The sequence below is a fragment of the Pelodiscus sinensis genome, chromosome 1 (assembly GCF_052426305.1).
Source record: "Pelodiscus sinensis isolate ZL-2025 chromosome 1, ASM5242630v1, whole genome shotgun sequence".
NCBI lineage: Eukaryota > Metazoa > Chordata > Testudines > Trionychidae > Pelodiscus > Pelodiscus sinensis.
This window is the reverse complement of record NC_143052.1, coordinates 305,009,382-305,030,305: the sequence shown is the minus strand read 5'-3', so window position 1 is coordinate 305,030,305 and position 20,924 is coordinate 305,009,382. Positions and strand designations below refer to the sequence as shown.

The 20,924-nt window shown below is 42.7% G+C and overlaps 1 protein-coding gene across 1 annotated transcript in view; it reads left to right on the top strand.

The window, feature by feature from the left end:
- Positions 1–20,924, top strand: part of MIPEP (mitochondrial intermediate peptidase) — a 110,026-nt gene that overhangs the window by 29,158 nt on the left and 59,944 nt on the right. The window contains exons 11-13 of the mRNA XM_075919264.2: positions 13,047–13,200; positions 14,503–14,580; positions 15,783–15,987. Of these exons, the coding sequence (XP_075775379.2) occupies positions 13,047–13,200; positions 14,503–14,580; positions 15,783–15,987 (437 nt within the window). The remainder of the gene's footprint in view (positions 1–13,046; positions 13,201–14,502; positions 14,581–15,782; positions 15,988–20,924) is intronic.

The window sequence follows — 20,924 nt, the reverse complement described above, 5'->3', positions numbered from 1 at the left end:
TTGACTTTTTACACCAAGCTAGTCACAGGCTCCCCCTCAGATTCTGGGAATTACTTCTTGGCAGTCTGAGCCTAGGTATAGCGCAAGCTTCTGCCTCTTGAGTGAAGTAAGTGAGCAAAAGCTGTTCAAGGAGCACTTCAAGCCATTTCTCCTTTTTTCTGTTTATTACCATTTCTGGGTTGGGTTGCATAGGCAGAGTGCTCCCACGCTGAAGAGAAAATGAGCTGTTTGTTCAAAGGGATTGCTTTTAAATATCCATAAAAATATCAACCCTCTAGTGAAGGAAAATGTGATAAAACTCTCACTTGTCCTATCCAGCTAGAAACCTAAAATAAGGTTTAAAAAAGAATCAGGAAATCACAGTTTTGCTATGCTACCACCTCACAAAGACAGAACAATCCTTAACTTATCTATGGGGTAAAACTTAAAACACGACAAATGGTCTAGCAGCACCTTAAAAACTAAGAAAACATGTAGATGGTATCATGAGCTTTCGTGAGTACCACCCACTTCTTCAGATGAATAGTTTTAAAAGTCCAGTTCCAAAATAAATAGAGGGTGGGGGCGGGGGAGAAGGAAGGGAAAAAATAGCCAATTAGAGCATTCATGTTACATGAAGCTGATAGAGAAGGTGCAAATTGTTCTTAAGTACCCATTGTTTGTTTGGTTAAGTCATTAGGATGTGGAAAGTAGTGTGCTAGCCAGGTGATGTCTTTATTCATATCTTTGTGATAGGTCCCAAGCCTGTAAATTAAGTTAAGTTCCAATGCTTCCCTGTGTATTTGGTTTGTGGAATTGGCCTGAAGCAACAGGGTGACTTTGAGATCCCTTAATGAGTGCCCAGGCAAGTTAAAGGGTTCTCCAACAGTTTTCTGTGTGTTGCCTTTTTGGATAGCTGATTTGTGTACATTAATTCTTTCCTGTAGAGACTGTCCAGTTTCGCCAATATACGTGGCAGAGGGGCATTGCTGATATTTGATGGCATAGATCACATTAGTGGATGTGCAGTTATGTGAGCTGCTGATGTGGTATGTGGTAGTTATACTGCATACTTCACTGCCAGATCTCAGCTCCTTTCTTGAGTAGATTGTGCTCAAGAACTAGGACTGAAATCTCATTAGCTGATTCTGTGCATTGAAGTAAAGCACCCAACCCATCAATGTCTGGATTAGTGGATATGGCATGTTGAAGAAAATCCTGACCCCAGCATTCCCACCCGTAGCCGTGCCAGCCTGGGTCCCTTCTCCCTCTCTTTCCCTTTCCCCTTCCCTGTGAGCTTGGGTCCCTTTTTCCTTCCCCTCCCCCACCAACCTGGGCCCTTTCTTTCGCCCCTCCCCACACTAACCCCTGGCTGCAGCATGCACCAGGCCTGGCTCTAACCCTGGCAGCTGGAGAGGCGCAGGGGTGCCTGCCTGCCCCACATGGGCAGGTAGTGCCATGTGCGTGTGGCGCTCTGGGACACTGCAGCCTGCTGAGGTGGAGAAAGCAACAGCACAGGGAGCACTGTCCCGACCTCTCCCCCATGTGGTCCCACCTGTGCTGCTCACTGCCCCAGATCTACCAACAGAGCCCAGAGCTGCTCAGCCATCTGCTGGGAGCGGAAGGGCAGGAGCAGACTGGTCAGTGCGGTGGCTCCCCCAAGTGACTTGGGGGTGCTTTGGCAAATGTGGTAAGGGCAGACGCCGGGGAGGGAGGGAGTCTCAATGGGGGCAGGTTGGACTCTGGCCAGTGGGGCATCACACTCTGGCTCCCCAAGAGCCTGGCAGTGGGGGAGCTCCCAAGAGCCTGCTGCTGGCACATAAGCCCGGTTGGGAGCCCCACTCCTAGCACCTGTTCCCGGACTGCTGTTCCGAATACTGCACCCCTAGGCCCCCTGCCCCTGGGCTGTTACGGCTGCGATGTGGGTTCTACCGGCTACTGTGCCATGTTTCTAGGAGTTGAAAGCCCTGTGGGGTTGGGGTGGGGAAAGGGGAGTAGGGGCTTGGTTTAAAATAGCAATTCAAAGAGGGGAGGGGAGAGGAAGCAGCAAGGTTGGGCTTCAATTGGGGGGGAGGGGGGGAGAGATGAAGGAGGCAGGCGGGACACAGTGATGTGATGGTGTCACTCTGTCGTCCTGCAGGAAACAATTTTTTAAATATATATGGAGAAAAGTATTGTGTGTTTTCTCCAAACAGGGTCATGTGACTTTCTTTAGCTAAATGAAGGGATCAGATAATTTCTTGTTCTGTTGCTTACTGTGTGATGTGCTATTTAGGTGGTAATGGTTATATAAATGTTTTAAATATTTAGTAATATCTGATTCACAAATATTTTATATGTAACTTGGTTTCAATTATTGTGAGTACTTCTTTCATCTGATATCTTGTATTTGTAAGTGCCGAAGGAATTAAAGTAATAAGGGCAAAGCATAGTATATATTACAAATACTGTAACCAGATTTATAAAAAACAATAAACACTTTTTTTTCAGTCAAGTGTTAACTTGCATGGTTAAGTGGATCAAAAAGGAGAGTCATCATAAACATCAGAATTATGACTTTACACTGTTCTATTTTTGAAGTTGCCTTTCATGTATTCTGAACAATTACCTATTATAAGTGAATTAGTTTGGTTTTAGGGCTCAATGATATGAATTGAAAAAAAAATATCCTGAAGGTACAGTAACAAAAAAGAGAAAAGGAGCATAAAATACAGGTAATAGTTGACAAGTCATGGGGAAGCACATAATATAAAAATATATAAACACCTCCCCTGCCCCCAAATCACCAACTCTTGAATTCTCTCCCTTCAGGTAAAGATTTAAATGTCATAGTTTATTGACAGGTAATGAACATTAGAAGGGGATTTTTCTTGTCTTAATATCTCTTCCCGTTGATCCCATGAGTTCCTCTGACTTTTATCTTGCAGTCAAGGTGATTTCCAAATTTCTTTTAATGTTTGCAGAGGCGAAAATCAGCCTAAGCTTTTTGTTTAATTAGAGGTAATAACATATTTCTGCATTTGATTGGTTACAGTGGGGAAAAAGAGCTTTGTGAAAAACAAAAACATGTCCAGATCTTTCTGATGTTACAGTTCATACCTGCCAATAATAAGTCTTGCCAAGCAGCTAATTTGTTATGTACAGGTCTGAATGTTCATTCCTTAGTGATATTTGAGTGAATATAATAATTCTTTAATACCCAACTTTATCAAAAGTATTTTGAGGAGTAAAAGTCATGGTACACAAAATAGTCTTTGTTTCTTTCCAAATGTACAAGTTAAATGAAAGAAGTTTAGAAACTTGCATTTTATTTAGACTCAGTCAAGTCATATGATCTTAGAAATAATTGTTTACAATGACATACTGTATCCCGGTTCTTTATGGGAAAGTTTGCTGTTTTGAAGAATAATCCAACCCTAATGTGTCAGTTCATTTTCTTAAATCAGTTAGATGTATGAATTCTTTTTAAAATAGTGCTGAGACACATACTGTGAGATTTCTCCCATAGTCCATCTTTGAATGTAAGGCTGCATTTCACATCAAAGAAACTCTTGTATTTGGCATTTCTGCTTTCTTTCAGAGTGTATTGTGACTTTTTGTTGAAAATCTCTGCACTCATCTTCTGCCACCAAGTGCATTATTAAAATAGCTCAGGTTTTTTGGCATAATCTTAGAAAAACATGCACATTCCTTGGCTTTGGAAAGCCAAGAATCAGAAGAGACAAAGTTTTGGGAATTTGCTACAAGTTGGAAAATGAAAGCAAGGAAACTACATTCTTTCTTTATTCTGTGGCATCACTGTATTACAGGATTTCAGAAGACTACCCTGGTGTGTGTAACATACGATCTGCTATTCCTCCAGACGCATTGGGATAATTTAAGGGGCATCATTATTTTAAAATCATGCTGGTGTCTGATTTTTTTTTTTAACCTAAAGTAACTAATTGAAGTGATAAAGAAGAGGAAAAAGCATTCTCAATTTACTTCATGTATTTGACACCACTTTGTGCAAGTCATATTCATTGTTTCTCCCATGTAGTTAGGTAAATCTTTTTTCCTGCAGTTTGTCGGGTTTTTACACAGCAACAAGTGAGACAGACATTTTAAAATATGACTGTAACATCACAAACATTACCAGAGACACTGGTAACCAAATTTGCTACTTGAAGATACTTTTTAATTTAAAAAAATGGACTAAATTTCCAGTTTGATGTGGCTCTTTACAGATGGTAAAATACAGTTTTATCTCATGTTTGAGGCCCTTAGTCTTCAGTTTTTACTGTTTTTTTTTTTTTTTAACTGAAGATATCTCAGGATGAGCAAACGGGGTCATATTTTTACTGTTTTTTCACCCCTAAAATACATGAAAATACTGATTTCATTAAGGATATCCAATGTATTGAATTAGAAAGATGTTTACATTAATTATTAATCTAAGTGTAATTGCAAGGTTGTTAAAATAAAGGCAATATTTAGAAAAGGAAAGAAACTCGGAAGGACCAAAGAAACCATCCATGGAATAAACCACAGCATTAAATGCTTTTATTTTCAGTACTCTATTTTTCTGTCTGCTTTTTTTTCTGTCCCCCATTATTAACCCTGATATTTACCTAAAAAACTGTTAAGTTTGTTTTTGGCACTCCTGTTTATTTTATTTTATTTTATTTTATTTTTTTTGGTAATTAACACTGAAAAAATCTTGGGAAATTCCAGCATCTGAAGGGAAAAGTGTGTGATTCCAGTGAGTCCCAGAGCGTTACCCTCTGCCCGGCTAGATTTATGTCCCTGGCTCTGCAGGAAGGAAAGGGCATTGAGTTAGAGCAGGGGGGCTGAGGTTGCCTGGTTCTGGGGGAGAGAGGGGCATTGGGTTAGAGCAGGGAGGCTACTAGTTTGTTGTTGTTTTTTAAGTTTTTCCTGTTACAGACTAACTCAGCTACCCCTCTGAAGCTTTTGTACACTTATGTTGCAGCCCTCGACATGTGCTGTGGGTATCATTGTGGCCCCCGAGGCTTCTGAAGTTGAGTAGCCCTGCTCTAGAAAGTACTGTTATGATCTCTTCATGTGTATATGAAATCCAATACCACTAACTATTGAGTTCATATTTTATATTTAGAAGGTATGCTTCACAAAGGTATTTCTAGTGTAGCTATCACTGAAGGATTGTGAGTATTCCACATGCTTTCATATTGTTCAAATGCAATAGATTAAAAAAAGCATTATGATGTAAGATTCAGACACTTTCCAAATTTGTCTTATTTATTTGAAAATTCTGCATACTGTTCTTTAAAAATGGGCTCCAGTTGAACTGAATTATCAGACCAAAAAAACAGAACAGCGTTGACTCTTATTTCATTCTTAATTTCTTTTGAAATAAATTATTATAATCTCTATAACAACAAGAATAATATATTTTCAGAAAAATCCTTACTTTACATGGTCATCTTCAACTTTCTCTTTACAGTGATTAAATTATGCTATAGGCATGAATAAAATACAAAAGGGAAATTCAGCTCTTAAAAATGATATTTTCTAATAGCTATGTTGACTGGCAAAATAAGATTTCAAAACAACATGTATAAAGACAGTAAGCTTTTGAAGTAGTGTGACAAACCCAGAGTAGGGGGCTGCTTTGCACTGATGGAGGGAAGACATGCTGGGACTTGAATAAACTGCTTTCTTTTCCCTGACTAAAGGAAACCCCAAAACCTAACTGCAGCATAATCAGGCAGGCAGGTGGGGTCAATTAGAGCTTGCTGGAAGCTACAGGCTTATTAGACACCTGCAGCCAATTAAGGCCTGTGGTGCCATTTTAAAAGAGCTCCCCCAGGCAAGGAAGAGGAAAGGAAACAAATGAAGGACAGGAAGTGCTGTGTGCAGGAGCAGTGTGGGTATGAGTGGAGAACTGATGAGCAGGTACCAAAGGAAAGGTAATGGGAGGGATTGTTTGGGTAGGGACCCAGGGAAACGCTGCCAGATTGAGCGTGATAGTAACTCTGCCTGTTGCCACTGCCTTAGGGTTCCAGGGTGGGCCCAGGTTGCCCCCAGCCTCCCTACAACATCTCAACCTCTGCCTTGAGAAGAGATATCAGGACTCTAGAGAGGATTTTACCCCAAACTTATGAACTAGCCTGCGATGAGTATGGTTCAGTAGGCTGTGGCTCCTGCCTCTAGTAAAGAGAAGAGGCCACAGTGCGCCTCTGAGGATAACACTATCCACCAGTAGCACGAGATCCACAGGGAATAGTGAGAGCTTTGCCACAATAGTTAATGTGTCTTTCCACACTTTAAAAACCCTTTAAACAAATGATGCAGTTTGTGCTTAGGTCAGTACCAGCATCTGCTCCAGAAAGGCATTGTAGTAAGACTAATGAACTTTGGATGAGGTTTTTGAAGAAGTTTGCACAGTATCAGCCCTTCTAACTTTTTGAGTTGGATTAGACAACATGGTGAAAACTCTTGAGTCTTCATGGGCTTTTTCTCCTCCACTTTATAGCAATGCTACTGCTGCTCGAGCTGCACCTGTTAGGAATTACAAGGCTGAAAAACACTAGCATTGATACAGTCTATATACTGTACTTCACACTACTATGAAGTGTATGCCTCTTTTGTTCTCGCAGTTGCGGTGTGCTAATATAGAAGGCGCAAATGCGCGCACACACTGCTCTCATGGAGTTTTGTGTTATTTCTTTTTATTTTCTTGTATGCTCAGTGGTATATTTTAGGCTGGAAGCATATATTTTGCTCTTTGTTTATTGAGACTTATCAGTGATAAAGGAGGAAAATGTATATATTTCTCCCCTCACACCTCAAAGGGGGGAAAAAAGGAGGGGGAGTAAGGACTAGTACAGAATCTATTCAGAGTTCCCAGTTTTCTGTGTGTTATAGTTAAAAGCAGAATGATATCCATGCAAGAAACCAGAAATAAAACCAGGGCTGAGTGTGCAAATATGTGAAGTCTTGCAAATAAACATCTCCGCTACCTTCAACAAAGGTTGCCATGGTGGTACCGGAATACTGTTAGAGGGCATTATAAGGATAATAGAAAAGATAGTGGGGGGGGGGGGGAATCCCAAATACCTATTTGAATGCTTAAAAGAATGGGTGCAGTGGCTTAGTAGAGAACTAATCCTGTCCTGCTGTGCACCACAGCCTACTGAAGTTGGGTATTGAATTGTAACTGCAGTTATAAGCAACATGAATCCAAAAGATGGTGCCAAACTCTGTTGAGTTAAAAAGCTCTGTCTTTTGTGTATGTTGGGGTGAGGAGGAAGGAGGGATGAGCAATTTGGATGAAGAGAAACTGACTCTCACAGCTTAGCTATAGTTAAGCCTTTTGATTAAAGGCTTTAAAGTAGCAGGGTTCTAACGTTGGGGTGTGATATAACTATTCTAGTCTGCTTGATGCAAGTTTAGACTTCCGTGACTACTGATTGGTCAGGGGAAAATAAAAAGATGACATGAAAGAGGAAAAGCACGTAAGATGGAAGGATCAGTGATCTTAAAATAAAGAGCATGCTAACAGTGTATTCATTCAATACTCAAAAACCCTGGAAGAAATGGCAGGTGTAAGGGCAGCTGTTCCCCCTGCTAGCATGTAATTGATTAACAGTTTGTATGCAGATCCAGGGAGCAGGGATGTTTTTGTGGTTGAGCGCCACGCAAGAGTCTGGCATTGGGATTTTATTTCCAGTTTTGCCACAGACTATGAGCTTGGGAGGTTACTTAAGAAATTTACAACTTAAGTGTTCACTAATTTTAAATATTACCGTTTTTAATGCTCAGTTTGCAGTATTTAGGGACTGATTTTCAGGGGTCATGAGCACTTAAGTTGCTTAGGTCTCTAAGCCACTTTCATCCATTCTTACAATTTTTTTGTTTTGGAATTTTGTTGTCTTTTGTTTTATGCCTGTAAGATCTGGTATGGTGGTATGCTACTCAACTGACACTCTTGTATCTTTCTCATTGGTAATAGATGAGCTGTTTAGCTCAAAACAGTTCATAGAATCATAGAGCTGGAAGAGACCTTAGAAGGCCATCAAGTCCAGCCCCCTGCCCAAAGCAGGACCAATCTCAATTAAATCAATCCAGCCAGGGCTTTTTCAAGCGGAGACTTAAATACCTCTAGGGATGGAGACTCCACTACTTCTCTAGGTAACCCATTCCAGTGCTTCACCACCCTCCTAGTGAAATAGTTTTTCCTAATATCCAACCTGGACCTCTCCCACCGCAACTTGAGACCATTGCTCCTTGTTCTGCCATCCATTACTGCTGTGAACAGCCTTTCTCCAGCCTATTTGGAACCTCCCTTCAGGAAGTTGAAGGCTGCTATCAAATCCCCCATCACTCTTCTCTTCTGCAGTCTAAATAGACCCAAATCCCTCAGCCTCTCCTCGTAGGTCATATGTTCCAGCCCCCTAATCATTTTGGTTGCCCTCCACTGGACCCTCTCCAACTCATCCACATCCTTCCTGTAATTGAGAGCCCAGAACTGGATGCAGTACTCCAGATGTGGCCTCACCAGAGCTGAGTAAAGAGGAATAATCACATCTCTGGATCGACTGGCAATGCTTCTCTTAATGCAACCTAATATGCCATTAGCCTTCTTGACTACAAGGGCGCACTGTTGACTCATGCCCAACTTCTTATCTGCTGTAATCCCCAGTTCCTTTTCTACAGAACTGCTACTTAGCTAGTTGGTCCCCAGCCTGTAACAATGCTTGAGATTCTTCTGTCCCAAGTGCAGGACTCTACACTTGTCCTTGATGAACCTCATCAGATTTCTTGTGGCCCAATCCAACAGGGCAAAGCTCTGTTCTCGGAGCACACTGACTCTAAGCTCCATACCCTAAAGGACACAAGGTCTACCTCGAAGTCCTTGGGCATTCACACGCTGGCTCCGCAGCGGCGACAGCTGCCCTATAGGCAGCACGGGAGGGCGCAGCCCCAGGTCCCCCGTGGGGATTACTGGAGGCGCCGCTCCTGGGCCTCTGGTGGAGGTTCCGGGGTGGCCGCACACCCTCGGGGCGCTAGGGGTCGATGTCGTCGCCCCAGAACCGATGCCCAGCGGGGAGGTCCTCACGGTCCTTCCCATCAGGGCAAGCCCCAGTTTTGACGCCCTGTTCGAGAGTCCCATACCACTCTCCCGCCCTGGCCCCCCGTTTGGGGCCAGGTTATCCCTTTTTGCCCAGGCATGGGCCATAATAACATCAGATGCCTGGGTTCTGAACATTGTGAATGGAGGCTATTTTATCCCATTCCTAGGTCCGCCGCCCTCAAAACCCCCTTCTCCGTCCCTAGTAAGGGACACCCCTCATGAACACATCCTGTGTCAGGAGGTATCTGCGCTCCTCGAAAAAGGAGCAATAGAGGAGGTTTTTTACTCCCGTTATTTTGTTGTCCCCAAGCCGAAGGGAGGGGTCCGCCCCATCTTAGACCTTCGAGATTTAAACAAGGCGATCATAAAAACACAAGTTCAGAATGGTGACCTTGGCATCGGTCATCCCAGTGCTACAATTCGGAGACTGGTACGCGACTCTCGACCTCAAGGACGCGTACTTCCATGTGGCGATCAAACCCAGCCACAGGAGGTTCCTCAGGTTTATGGTGGCCCAATCCCATTTTCAGTTTACGGTGCTCCCTTTTGGTTTATGTACGGCACCGAGGGTGTTCACGAAATGCATGGCGGTGGTTGCCGCATATCTCCGCAAACAAGGCGTGCACGTGTTCCCATATCTCGATGATTGGCTGATCCAAGGTCGCTCGTACGGGCAGGTAGAAGCTCACGTGGCACTCACAAGAGCCCTCTTCCTAAGGTTGGGACTCATGATAAATGTCGAGAAGTCATCCCTGACTCCCTCCCAACAGATAGAATTCGTGGGAGCCCTCCTCGATTCGAGGGTGGCAAGGGCGTTCCTGCCCAAGAGCAGGTTCCTCTCCATAGTGGAGCTGATCTGGGGGTTAACCCTATCACGACCTCTCGGGTCTGCTCCAGGCTCCTGGGCCATATGGCGGCGTGTAAGTACACGGTCCGCCATGCCAGATTGAGGATGAGACCCCTGCAGGCGTGGTTGGCGAGGGCCTTCAGCCAGTCCAGGGGTCTTTGGGACTCAATAATTATGGTGCCCACAGAAATTCTGGACTCCCTCCTATGGTGGACCCAGGAAACTGTGGTATGCAGTGAGGTTCCTTTCAATGCTCCTCCCCCCTCCCTGACGCTGGTCACCGATGCGTCCGACCTGGGCTGGGGAGCACACCTGGGGCAGCACAGGACTCAAGGCCTTTGGTCCCCCTCCGAGCGAGCCCTGCACATAAACGTCCGGGAATTGCGGGCGGTGAGGAGAGCCTGCGAAGCCTTCCTGCCAAGGCTCGCCCACCACTCCATCCTGGTTCGTATGGAAACACAGCGGTGGTTTTTTACCTCAACAAGCAGGGCGGGGCGCAATCACCTCCCCTCTGCAAAGAGGCCCTGCGGCTTTGGCACCTGTGCATCAAGCACGGAATCACACCTCAAGCGGAGTACCTCCCGGGGTGCAAAAACCTGCTAGCGAACACGCTGAGCAGGTCCTTTGGAGCCCACAAGTGGACCCTCAAGGACTCGGCTCTCCGCCAGGTTTTCCGCAGGTGGGGTTATCCCCACCTAGACCTGTTCGCCTCGGCAAGCAATGCCAAGTGCAGGAACTACTGTTCCCTGCTGGGACTGGGGAAATATTCCCTGGGGGATGCCCTGACGACCGTGTGGCCAGAGGGCATCCTCTATGCCTTTCCCCCGTTTCCCCTAATTTCCAGGGTATTGACCAGGGCGAGGACCTTTCGGTCCTCGATCATTCTCATAGCCCCCATGTGGCCCAGACAGTTCTGGTTCCCCATCCTAGTAGACATGCTTGTCCAGGACCCAATAGCACTCCCGCTAATCCGGGATCTGCTAACTCAACCCTGGGGCAAAGGGATCATGGTTCACCCGGATCTCCGATCTCTCCACCTAACGGCATGGTTTATCCGTGGTTGGACCAACCTGAAAGGGAATGTTCCCAAGAGGTTCAGATGGTTCTCCTCAGTAGCAGGAAACCCTCTAGTAGACGGTCGTATGCTGCCAAGTGGTGGCGCTTCTCGTCTTGGGCGTCCCGGAGAGGAGTACACCCGTCCTCGGCTCCTATTCCAACTATTCTTGACTACCTTTTCCAGCTTCGGTCCAGTGGCCTATCTTTTTCTTCTATCAAAGTCCATGTGGCATCTCTCTCCGCCTTCCACATTGGTATGGCAGGAGTTTCCCTTTTTTTCTAACCCGGTGGTTAAAAGGTTTCTTACTGGCCTGGAAAAACTGTACCCCTCGGTGAGGGCCCTGCTTCCCGCCTGGGACCTTAACGTGGTCCTCTACAGGCTTATGCTACCGCTGGCCATGTGTTCCCTGCAGCACCTTTCATTGAAGGTTGCTTTCATCGTGGCCATTACATTGGCTCGAAGGGTGTCGGAACTAAGGGCGCTAACTGTAGACCCACCCTACCTTGTTTTTTCCCATAACAATGTAAGGTTAAGGCCTCATCCAGCCTTCCTCCCAAAGGTGCTTTCACCTTTTCACCTGTCCCAGGAGATTTACCTCCCGTTTTTTTTCCCCAAACCTGACGCCTCCTCTAAGGAGCGGGTCCTGCACTCCCTGGACGCCAAGCGGGCGCTGGCGTTCTACATTGATAGGACCAAGCCGTTCCATAAATCACAGCAATTGTTTATTGCATTTGGGGACAGGGTGAAAGGGTCGCCTATTTCCACACAAAGACTATCACGATGGGTGGTGCAGTGCATCACGGAACGTTATCAACTGGCTGGTAAAACCCCACCCAGGGTAAAGGCACACTCTACCAGGGCGCAGGCGTCCTCGGTAGCCTTTGGTGCCCAGGTACCAATCACAGAAATTTGCAGGGCAGCCACCTGGTCTTCCCTTCACATGTTTGCAACACACTGTGCGCTACCTCAGCAGGCCAGGGAGGATGCAAGGGTGGGCTCTGCAGTCCTCGAATCTGTGATGTAAATATATATCCGGTTATCTTTGTTCTTAATTGGTGCCTTGTCAGTGTTGCATTGTTCAAATAAATCCGTTTATTGTTCACCTTTCTTCATGACTCTGGTGGTATGACTGCTCCAACCCCTCCTCTGTGGGGTTAGCTTGGTAGTCACCTACTTCGAATGGACATGAGCAACCACTCGAAGAAAAGAACGGTTACTTACCTGTAACTGTTGTTCTTCGAGATATGTTGCTCATGTCCATTCAACTCCCACCCTACCTCCCCTTCATCGGAGTGTCCGGCAAGAAGGAACTGAGGTGGGGCAGCGCCGGCAGGGGTACTTATGCCCCGCCATGGTGGCGCCACTCCAGGGGACACCCTGCCGGCGCTACGGGTACCGCTAGGGAAAACGCTCCGGAAGACGCGGCGCATGTGGTGCGCACACCTACTTCAAATGGACATGAGCAACACATCTCGAAGAACAACAGTTACAGGTAAGTAACCGTTCTTTTATCCCCAACATTCTCCAAAAACGTCCTGGATTGTCTGTGTTCTGCCGTATTGGTTTCCCAACAGATGTCGGGTGATTAAAGTCCCCCATGAGAACCAGGGCCTGCGATCTGGAAACTTCTCTCAGTTGTCCGAAGAAAGCCTCATCTACCTCATCCACCTGATTCAGTAGCCTGTAGCAGATGCCAACCACAAGATCACTGCTGTTGCTTACACTTTATAGTTGGAACTATGTGTGCTCAGGACCTGTGAAAAGCATGTCCTTCATGCGTAAAGTTGGGTACTCAACATTAAAGAGTTAAAGTAGTGGACATGTTTGAAACATTGTGTCTGCTTCACTTTCCCAATTTAAACCTCTGCTTCACTTTCTCAATTTAAAAATTAGGTTCTTTATAACAAGGGTGTTACGAGGTTTAATTCATTTGTAATTCTGGAATGCTGGGCTACAGTAGATGAACATCATACGATGCCTATGATGAATAAATCAAAGCCATATTTTACACCTCAGATTACTAAAATCAACAAATAATTTGATCCTTTTTTTTGTTTGTTTTTTCTTAGGTATAACATTGAGCCCAGTTTGTATTGTCCATTTTTCTCTCTTGGGGCATGTATGGAAGGTCTGAATTTCTTGTTCAATCAGCTCCTTGGAATCTCCCTCTATGCAGAGCAAACTGAGAGGGGAGAGCTCTGGTGTGAAGATGTTCGCAAACTGGTGAGAATTCTAATTCCTAACCATCTTAAAACACATGAATGTAGTAGAACTGCTCACATGATGTCTAGGGGTACGTCTACACACCAGTGTAGCAATAGCACATTCAGGCTATGTCTACATAGCAGCGTTATTTCAGAATAACTGATGTTATTCTGAGATAACATAGTCCACATCTATGCTACAAGCAGTTATTTTGACATAATGTCAAAATAATGTCGAGCTGGAGGACTTCTTATTCCTTCTTCCTGCTGTGTAGATAGCGCCAAAAGCCGAAATAAACTATTTCGACTTAAGGTACGCAATTGACGTACCTTAAGTTGCATTGCCTATTTCAGCCTTAGCCCTTCTGTGTAGACATGTCGTAAGAGACAGAGAACTGATTTTCAAAGGTATTTGTGTCAAAGGACATAAATGGGCAACTATTGGGATTTTCAAAATTGTATAGGGTAGCTAACTCCATCAGAAGACATTGGTAGTTTGGTGCCTAGTCACTTGTGAAGTTCCTACCTGCAGTTATCAGCACCTAAACGTCTGGAAAAAATCTCTTCCCAGGTGACAGATGCTAGAGTCAGAATGGCTGGGTCTCTCTGTAAAGAGATACATAGAATTATTTTACCTTTCACATGTATTTTCTGAATTAAACCTGAAATAATATGCATGGTTGTTAATTCATGCAATACTACAAAAGTGCATTCTTACTGTGCAAATATTCTACTATCCCTTCTTTCCTATTCTGCATGTCATATTTAACTCATTCCTATTTCTGGCTTGTTCTGTAAGATGGAAGTAGCAAATGAGGACTCCTGTCTCTTTGTCATTTTTCTCTATTCTTTTGTCCTTCCTCCCTCTGTTCTCTAGTGGGCTTCCTCCTCCTCTCCCTCTGTTCTACTTCCCCAAGCCCAGCCTCTAGTGAGGGCTGCTGCTGCTAAGCCTCAGTGGTCAGTCTGCCAGTTCTGGCTACCCTCTCGGCTTTCTCCTTGGCAAATCAACTTCTGTTCTGCGGCCCTGGAGTAGTTAGTTTGCCATCTGATAGTAAAAGATGTAGTAGTTATTTTTATTCTGGTGTGTGAGAGTAATCAGTTTGCACCAGTTTCTACAGTTTTTGAAGGACAAACTTTGAAATATTTGTGCATAAACATTTCAGTGGCAGCAGAATAAATTATTCCTATATTATTGCTTATGTAAAATTATAATGTGCTGCACAATATTTGCAATATAAACCTTATCTATTTAATACGTCTGAGTGTGGCACTTTCGCTATTTACCTAGATTAGCAGGACTGAAATTACTTTCCTTTTTCAGGCAGTTGTACATGAAAACGAAGGTTTGCTGGGATATATATACTGTGACTTCTTCCAACGAGCAGGCAAACCACATCAGGTAACAACTATGGGCTGACTAGACTGGTTGTTTTGCTTGATAAAGGACTACAGTATTAGGGCCATTTACTCTTAATGTCAGTATAGCATCCTACATTTGGACTTAAATTTACCAATCACATTCACACATAACAAGATCACTTGCAAGACCTAATATAATTATTGAAAATCCATAATTTATTTAGATTCTGGGAATACTTAATTACAAAGAATGCAAAATTGCACTGATTGTTCAACTTCCTTTAAACGTTGTATTTGTCAGTAACTGCCTTTTGATAAATAGGAAATAGGTTGAATGCTCTACACTGAGAGCTAAAATGAAAACCCTAAAATAAGCAATGTTTTAAGAGTTAGTGCTTTCCTATTATCTACTTGCTGCTCATCAACAAGCAATATCTGAAATCAAATACCCTCTGTACCAAGGCAAAAGTCCAGAATATCAGTTGGATCACTTCCCAAACCTCACATTAAATAGGTGAAGCTGTCTACAATTTTTTAGTATAATAACTTCCACTCTGGTGCAAGAATATAAACTATAAAACAAAATACAACAGAACCTCATTAATTAGCATTAATGACTGAGAAATATTTTGCAAATGACTAAATTTGTGAATAAGCAAACATGCACATCATGAAACAGCATTATTATTTATTTTGTCAAGTGTAGTTGTCTTGATTTTTTGCTAACATAATATACTAGTAATATTTTGTAATATATTTTATAAAAGAATGATGTCTTGGAAAGCTTGCTTTTAAAACTCTGCCAAATGGGGAGAGACCATATATGCTAGGAAGTATATATAGGTCAGTAAAGTTCTGCTGTGTGCCAATAAATCTTTTTGGGGAAGATTAAAATTTCAGTCTTTTGGATATTTACACTTTAGATGGTTTAAATTTAAACATGAAGCTTTTACATAGTAAAACTTTGTTAAATCTGTTATAACTTTTTTATCTGTAAGAAATAAAATCTTTTTACATGAATATAATCTCCAGTCAAAAATAAGCAGAAGGGAAAGTATAATGAAGTTTGGCTCAAATTCTGCTATGTTACATTGAAGCAACTCTATTTAAATTAATGGGATTGCATTGGTGTAACTGAGCAAAATAAGACTATTAATGTTAAGATGTTTATTTAAAACCATAAATATGATGACACTATCTATATAGCATGGCTTTTTCTAACTGGTTATTTTATCTTCAAAGGACTGTCACTTTACAATTCGTGGAGGCAGGTTAAGGGAAAATGGAGAATACCAGCTCCCTGTTGTTGTTCTTATGCTGAGTCTGCCCCCTTCATCTAGGAGTGCACCTACATTACTAACACCTGGCATGATGGAGAATCTATTCCATGAAATGGGACATGCTATGCATTCTATGCTGGGCCGAACTCGGTATCAACATGTCACTGGTAAAACATAAAGAATAGTGATATTTGTTGTTGTTAAATGTTTGAATTACTAATTCAAACTTGTTAATTTCTTGAAGTAGGGGGAATGTGGTTTTATTTATTTATTTATTTATTTATTTTTTTAAAAAAGTGTTGTCTTGATCCTGATAAACTGGTAGCTCAGTAGTTTAGTTTAGTTTAAGTTTGTTGAATTTAGTTCTTCAAACTGAATTTTTAAGTAGATATGTAAAATCCCATTTAATTAGTTAACCAGTTAAATGTTAAGTTTAATGAGTTAAATGATTAAATGGGGGGCCCTGTGCTGCAGGCAGGGGCTGCTTTCTACCCCCCAATGGGCTGCCAGCTCCCAGCATGTGAGCCTATGTGGGCTGGGAGCCAGCAGCCTTCCCCTCCCCCACTGCCACTTCTATCCTTTTCCTCCCCTCTTGCGTGAGATGGCCAACTTACCCATTCCCATCCCTATTTTAAAGTTGGGTGAAGCTGTGGGCAATGTCCATCTGCAAGGTTTATGTATTAATCGTCTAATATAGTGTATAATCTTTTTAATTTTATTAGGGTATTATGGATTTCCATATCATAGTTCAGGTTTCAGCGTCAAACCTATGGAAACTTCAGTTATGTAATTAACCCTCCACATGTTGATTCACTTTATGATCTCTCTTCATCAGTTTACTGTCTTGACTCTGTTAGCACATAGGAAAAGCACAGTAACTCCTCATTTAACATTTTAGTTGTGTTCCTGAAAAATGCCTTTAAGTGAAAGTGTTGCAAATCTAATTTCCCTGTAAGAATCAGTGTAAATGGGGAGGGGGGATTTTAGGTTCCAGGGAATATTTTATACAAAAGACATTATATACATATACAGTGTATGTTTTAAATATTTTTAAACCAATAATTTAATACTTTACTAATCAATGGTGATTATAATTTATGAAGCTTGGCTGAGGCAGGGGCGTAGTGGAGTTGGGTGTTTGCTCTTTCCACCCACCGAACATTCCCATCATGATGTGGAGTCAGGGGCTTGCTTGCTCTCCAGTTGGAATGCCAGTTGGGCAGGCACTCCTGCTTTGAAATGTACAAGAGCCCGGGGTCAGCGGAGGACTCCTCAACTGATCCTGGGTTCCACTGAAATGCTGCACGGAGCCCACCATCAGCTGGGGACTCCCCAGCTGCCCCTGGGCTCCACAGCGGCATTTCAAAGGGGCAGCTGCTGCAAAGCTGATCCCAGGCTCCACTGTGCAGCAGTACCCCTTTGAAACGCCAAGGTGTCATATAAAGGAGCAGCGTTGTACAGTGCTGCTGCTTTGAAGTACCCCTTCTCTCCCTCCTTTTGCTGCCTCTATCAGATAGAGGCAGCAAGCGGGGGGTGAGGGAGACAGAGGTCGACTAGTCAACTGACTATCCAATAAGCAAATACTTATCGGATAGTTGACTAGTCCTTAACATCCTTAGTTTGGAGTGCTGAAGGGGTTCTGAGCTTGGGGAGGTTCTCAGGGTTGGGGAAGGGATTGGGGCACAGGCATACCTCCAGCAGCTCCTGTTCAGCAGAAGTGCTAAGGCAGGCTTCCTGCTTCTCTTGGCACCATGAACTGCCCTATACCCCAGAAGCAACCAGTAGCAGGTCCATCTCCAAGGTGTGCCATGCCACCCCTCCCCCCCCAGCTGCTATTGCTCAGGAACCAGCCAATGGAAGTGCAGAGCAGGTGCTCAAGACGAGCAGCGTGCAGAGCCCTGTGGTCCCCCTGCCTAGGAGCTGGACCTGCTGATGGCTGCTTCTGGGGCACAGTGTGGTCTGCAGTGCCAGGACAGGCCGGAAGCCTGTCTTAGCACTCCTGCTGGTCACCCTGCAGCAAGGTGACCCAGTGCCTGACATTTCACAACCCAGTACTAGGTCATAATCCATAGTTTGAAAATCATTGCTCTAGAGACCCCAGTGATTAAAGCATAGAGTGGCATTGACTTCAAAGAGACATGTATGCAGCTTTTGCCCAGAGGGGGGATTGTCATAATGTGTACCCTTTGAAAACGGTGATGAAGAAATACAGCTGTTGGATCTGTTTACTCTCCCCTTAACTATGAACGGGATGAAAGAAGCTTTTCCTCTTTCTGTGTTTCCGATTCGGCTATCACTTAATTCAAACCTTCAATGCTGCTCTGAAGGACAGACATTTAGAGTAATCCTTGGCCTCACATTTTCTTTTTCCTTTTTCATACCAGTTTGTAAGTCTGTTTACCACTCTCTTCAATCCTGTGAGAATCTCTCCAGCCTTCCAATATTAGCTTGATTTTCAGATTCCCAAATATAAAAAGTGAAATTGCTGGATTCCCTAGCAGGAAAGGGTATCAAACTCTTTCTTGATGTCCCCATAATCGTTTCTAGTGGTGTTGCCCGATGCCCTGTAAGCTCCCCTCTCCACCAGTTCTCTTCATAGGAGGGCTGTCTAAATTGTGATTAGTCAGGCAGTTAATCATGTTTTAAACAATAATCAAATGCAATATGTTTAATTATTTTGGGATGTTTTGTACATTTTCAAATATTGATTTCAGTTACAGAATACAAGTATATAATGCGTACTTTATATCTATTTTAATTAAAATAATGTGCACTATAAAAAAAACAAATAGTTTTTTCAATTCACCTAATACAAGTACTGTTGTGCAAATTGTTTATTGTGAAAGTTGAACTTACAAATGTATAATATGTACAAAAAAATTGCTTTAAAAATAAAATCATATAAAGTTTTAGAGCCTACAGTTCCATTCAGTCCTACTTCTTCTTCAGCCAGTTGTTCGAAAACAAGTTGGTTTACATTTGTAGAAGATAATGCTGCCCATTCTTACTTTCAGGTTGCAATTTAAATGAGAACACGTGTTCATGTTTTATTCCAACAAATGTATGTGCCAAATGCACTAAGGATTCATGTCCTTTCATGCTTCAACCACCATTCCAGAGATCATTTGATCATGCTGATGATGGGTTCTGCTCGATAATGATCCAAAGCCGCATGGATCGACACGTGTTCATTTTCATCATCTGAGTCAGCTCCCACCAGCAGAAGGTTGATTTTTCTTCTTTGGTGGTTTGGGTTCATCAGAGTGTTGCTCTTTCAGACTTCTGAAAACATATTTGATACCTCATCCCTCTCAGCTTTTGGATGGCATGTCAGATTCTTAAGCCTTTGGTCAAGTGCTGTAGCTATCTTTAGAAATCTGACTTTGATACTTTCTTTGTGTTTTTGTCAAATCTACAGTGAAAGTATTCTTGTGCTGGGTGATCATTCCAGACTGTTATAACATGAAATATATGACAGAATGTGGGTAAAACAGAACAGGAGACATACAGTTCTCTGAGGAGTTGTCTCAAATTTAATTAATGCATTGTTTTTTTAACAATTGTCATCAGCATGGAAGCATGTCCTCTGGAATGGTGGCTTAAGCATGAAAGGGCATGAGAATGTTTAGCACATCTTGCACGTCAATACCTTGCAATGCTGGCAACAAAAGTGCCATGCTAATGTCTGGTCTCACTTTCAGGTAACATTGTGAATATGAAGCATGCAGCATGATTTCCTTTAATATAAACAAACTTGTTTGTCTAAGTGATTGGCTGAACAAGAATTAGGGTTGAGTGAACTTTGTAGGAGCTAAAGTTTCACATTGTTTTGTTTTTTAGTGCAGTTATCTAACAAAACAAATCTGGATTTGTATATTGCACTTCATGATGAAGAGATTGCACTACAGTACTTGCATGAGGTGAATTGAAAAATACAATTTCTTTTTTTATAATTTTTACAGTGCAAATATTTGCAATAAGAAGTAAACACTGTACGTTTTGGGTTGTAATTGAAATCTCTGTATGTGTGTGGGCAGGGGAGAGGAAGAATGTGAAAATGTGGAAAAACATTCAAATATTTAATGTCATTTGGTATTCTGTCTAACAGTCTGATGAAAACTATGATTAATTGTGATTATTTTTAATCATGATTAATATTTTGTAGTTATTCTTGTGAGTCAGCTGCAATTAATCAACTGCCCTACTTTAACAGCAATAGAATAATGGTTTGATTGAAAGTAACTAGAGCTTAGCTTGCACCTACATAAAAGTATGATGATCCTGGGCTGTAAATGATTTAAGAAACTTACTGTGGAAAAATTAGCATTTAGAGGGCATTTTAAAAAAGAATGCAATTGTAATATTGAAATTCCAAAGCTAGTCTGTACGTCTTGTTAGTTGGTAAATAAAACAAACTGATGATTTATCAATATGGAATTTAGTGAGTCCTCTTTTTCACAAGTAAATGAATATGAATGAATACACTGCCTACCAAGTCACACATCACCAGACATACATAAAAGGGTGTAGTGCACAGGAAGAAAAAAGTTCCTTTTTTCATTCTCAGTCCTTTTCAAAGTGTGGAAATCAGCACCAGTGTATTGAATGGCAGTTGCCAGGCTGTATGGCCTTGCTCTCATCTTTGGCAAGCAGGTCAGAGTCCTGCTTTTGTCCAAGCTGGTTGGCACATCATATGCTACATTTAGTATTTGTAAACACTTTGGAAAGTTCTTTTACATGGCCACGTCAGCTGACTTGAGCTTGTGGTGCTAAAGGTTGGAGTATAGATGTTCCCATTTGATCTGAATCCCAGATTCTGAGACCTCCTTCTCTAGTCACATTTCAGAGCCTAAGCTCCAGCCTGAGCCAGAATATCTGCACTGAAACTTTTAGCTCTGCAGACCAAGCCTCATGAGCTGACTTGGACCTTGTGACTCAGCTGTGCAGTGTGTTAGTGCAGTGTAGACGTGCTCCAATACACATGCAGCGAAGTTTGAGGTTGGAAGTGATTTTTGCTTAAAGAGGTTTTTTCTTCAGGGAATGAGAGAGCTTAGGATACCAGAGGTTTCATGGAAAAACTCCGCTGCATCCAGGGAACGTGTTT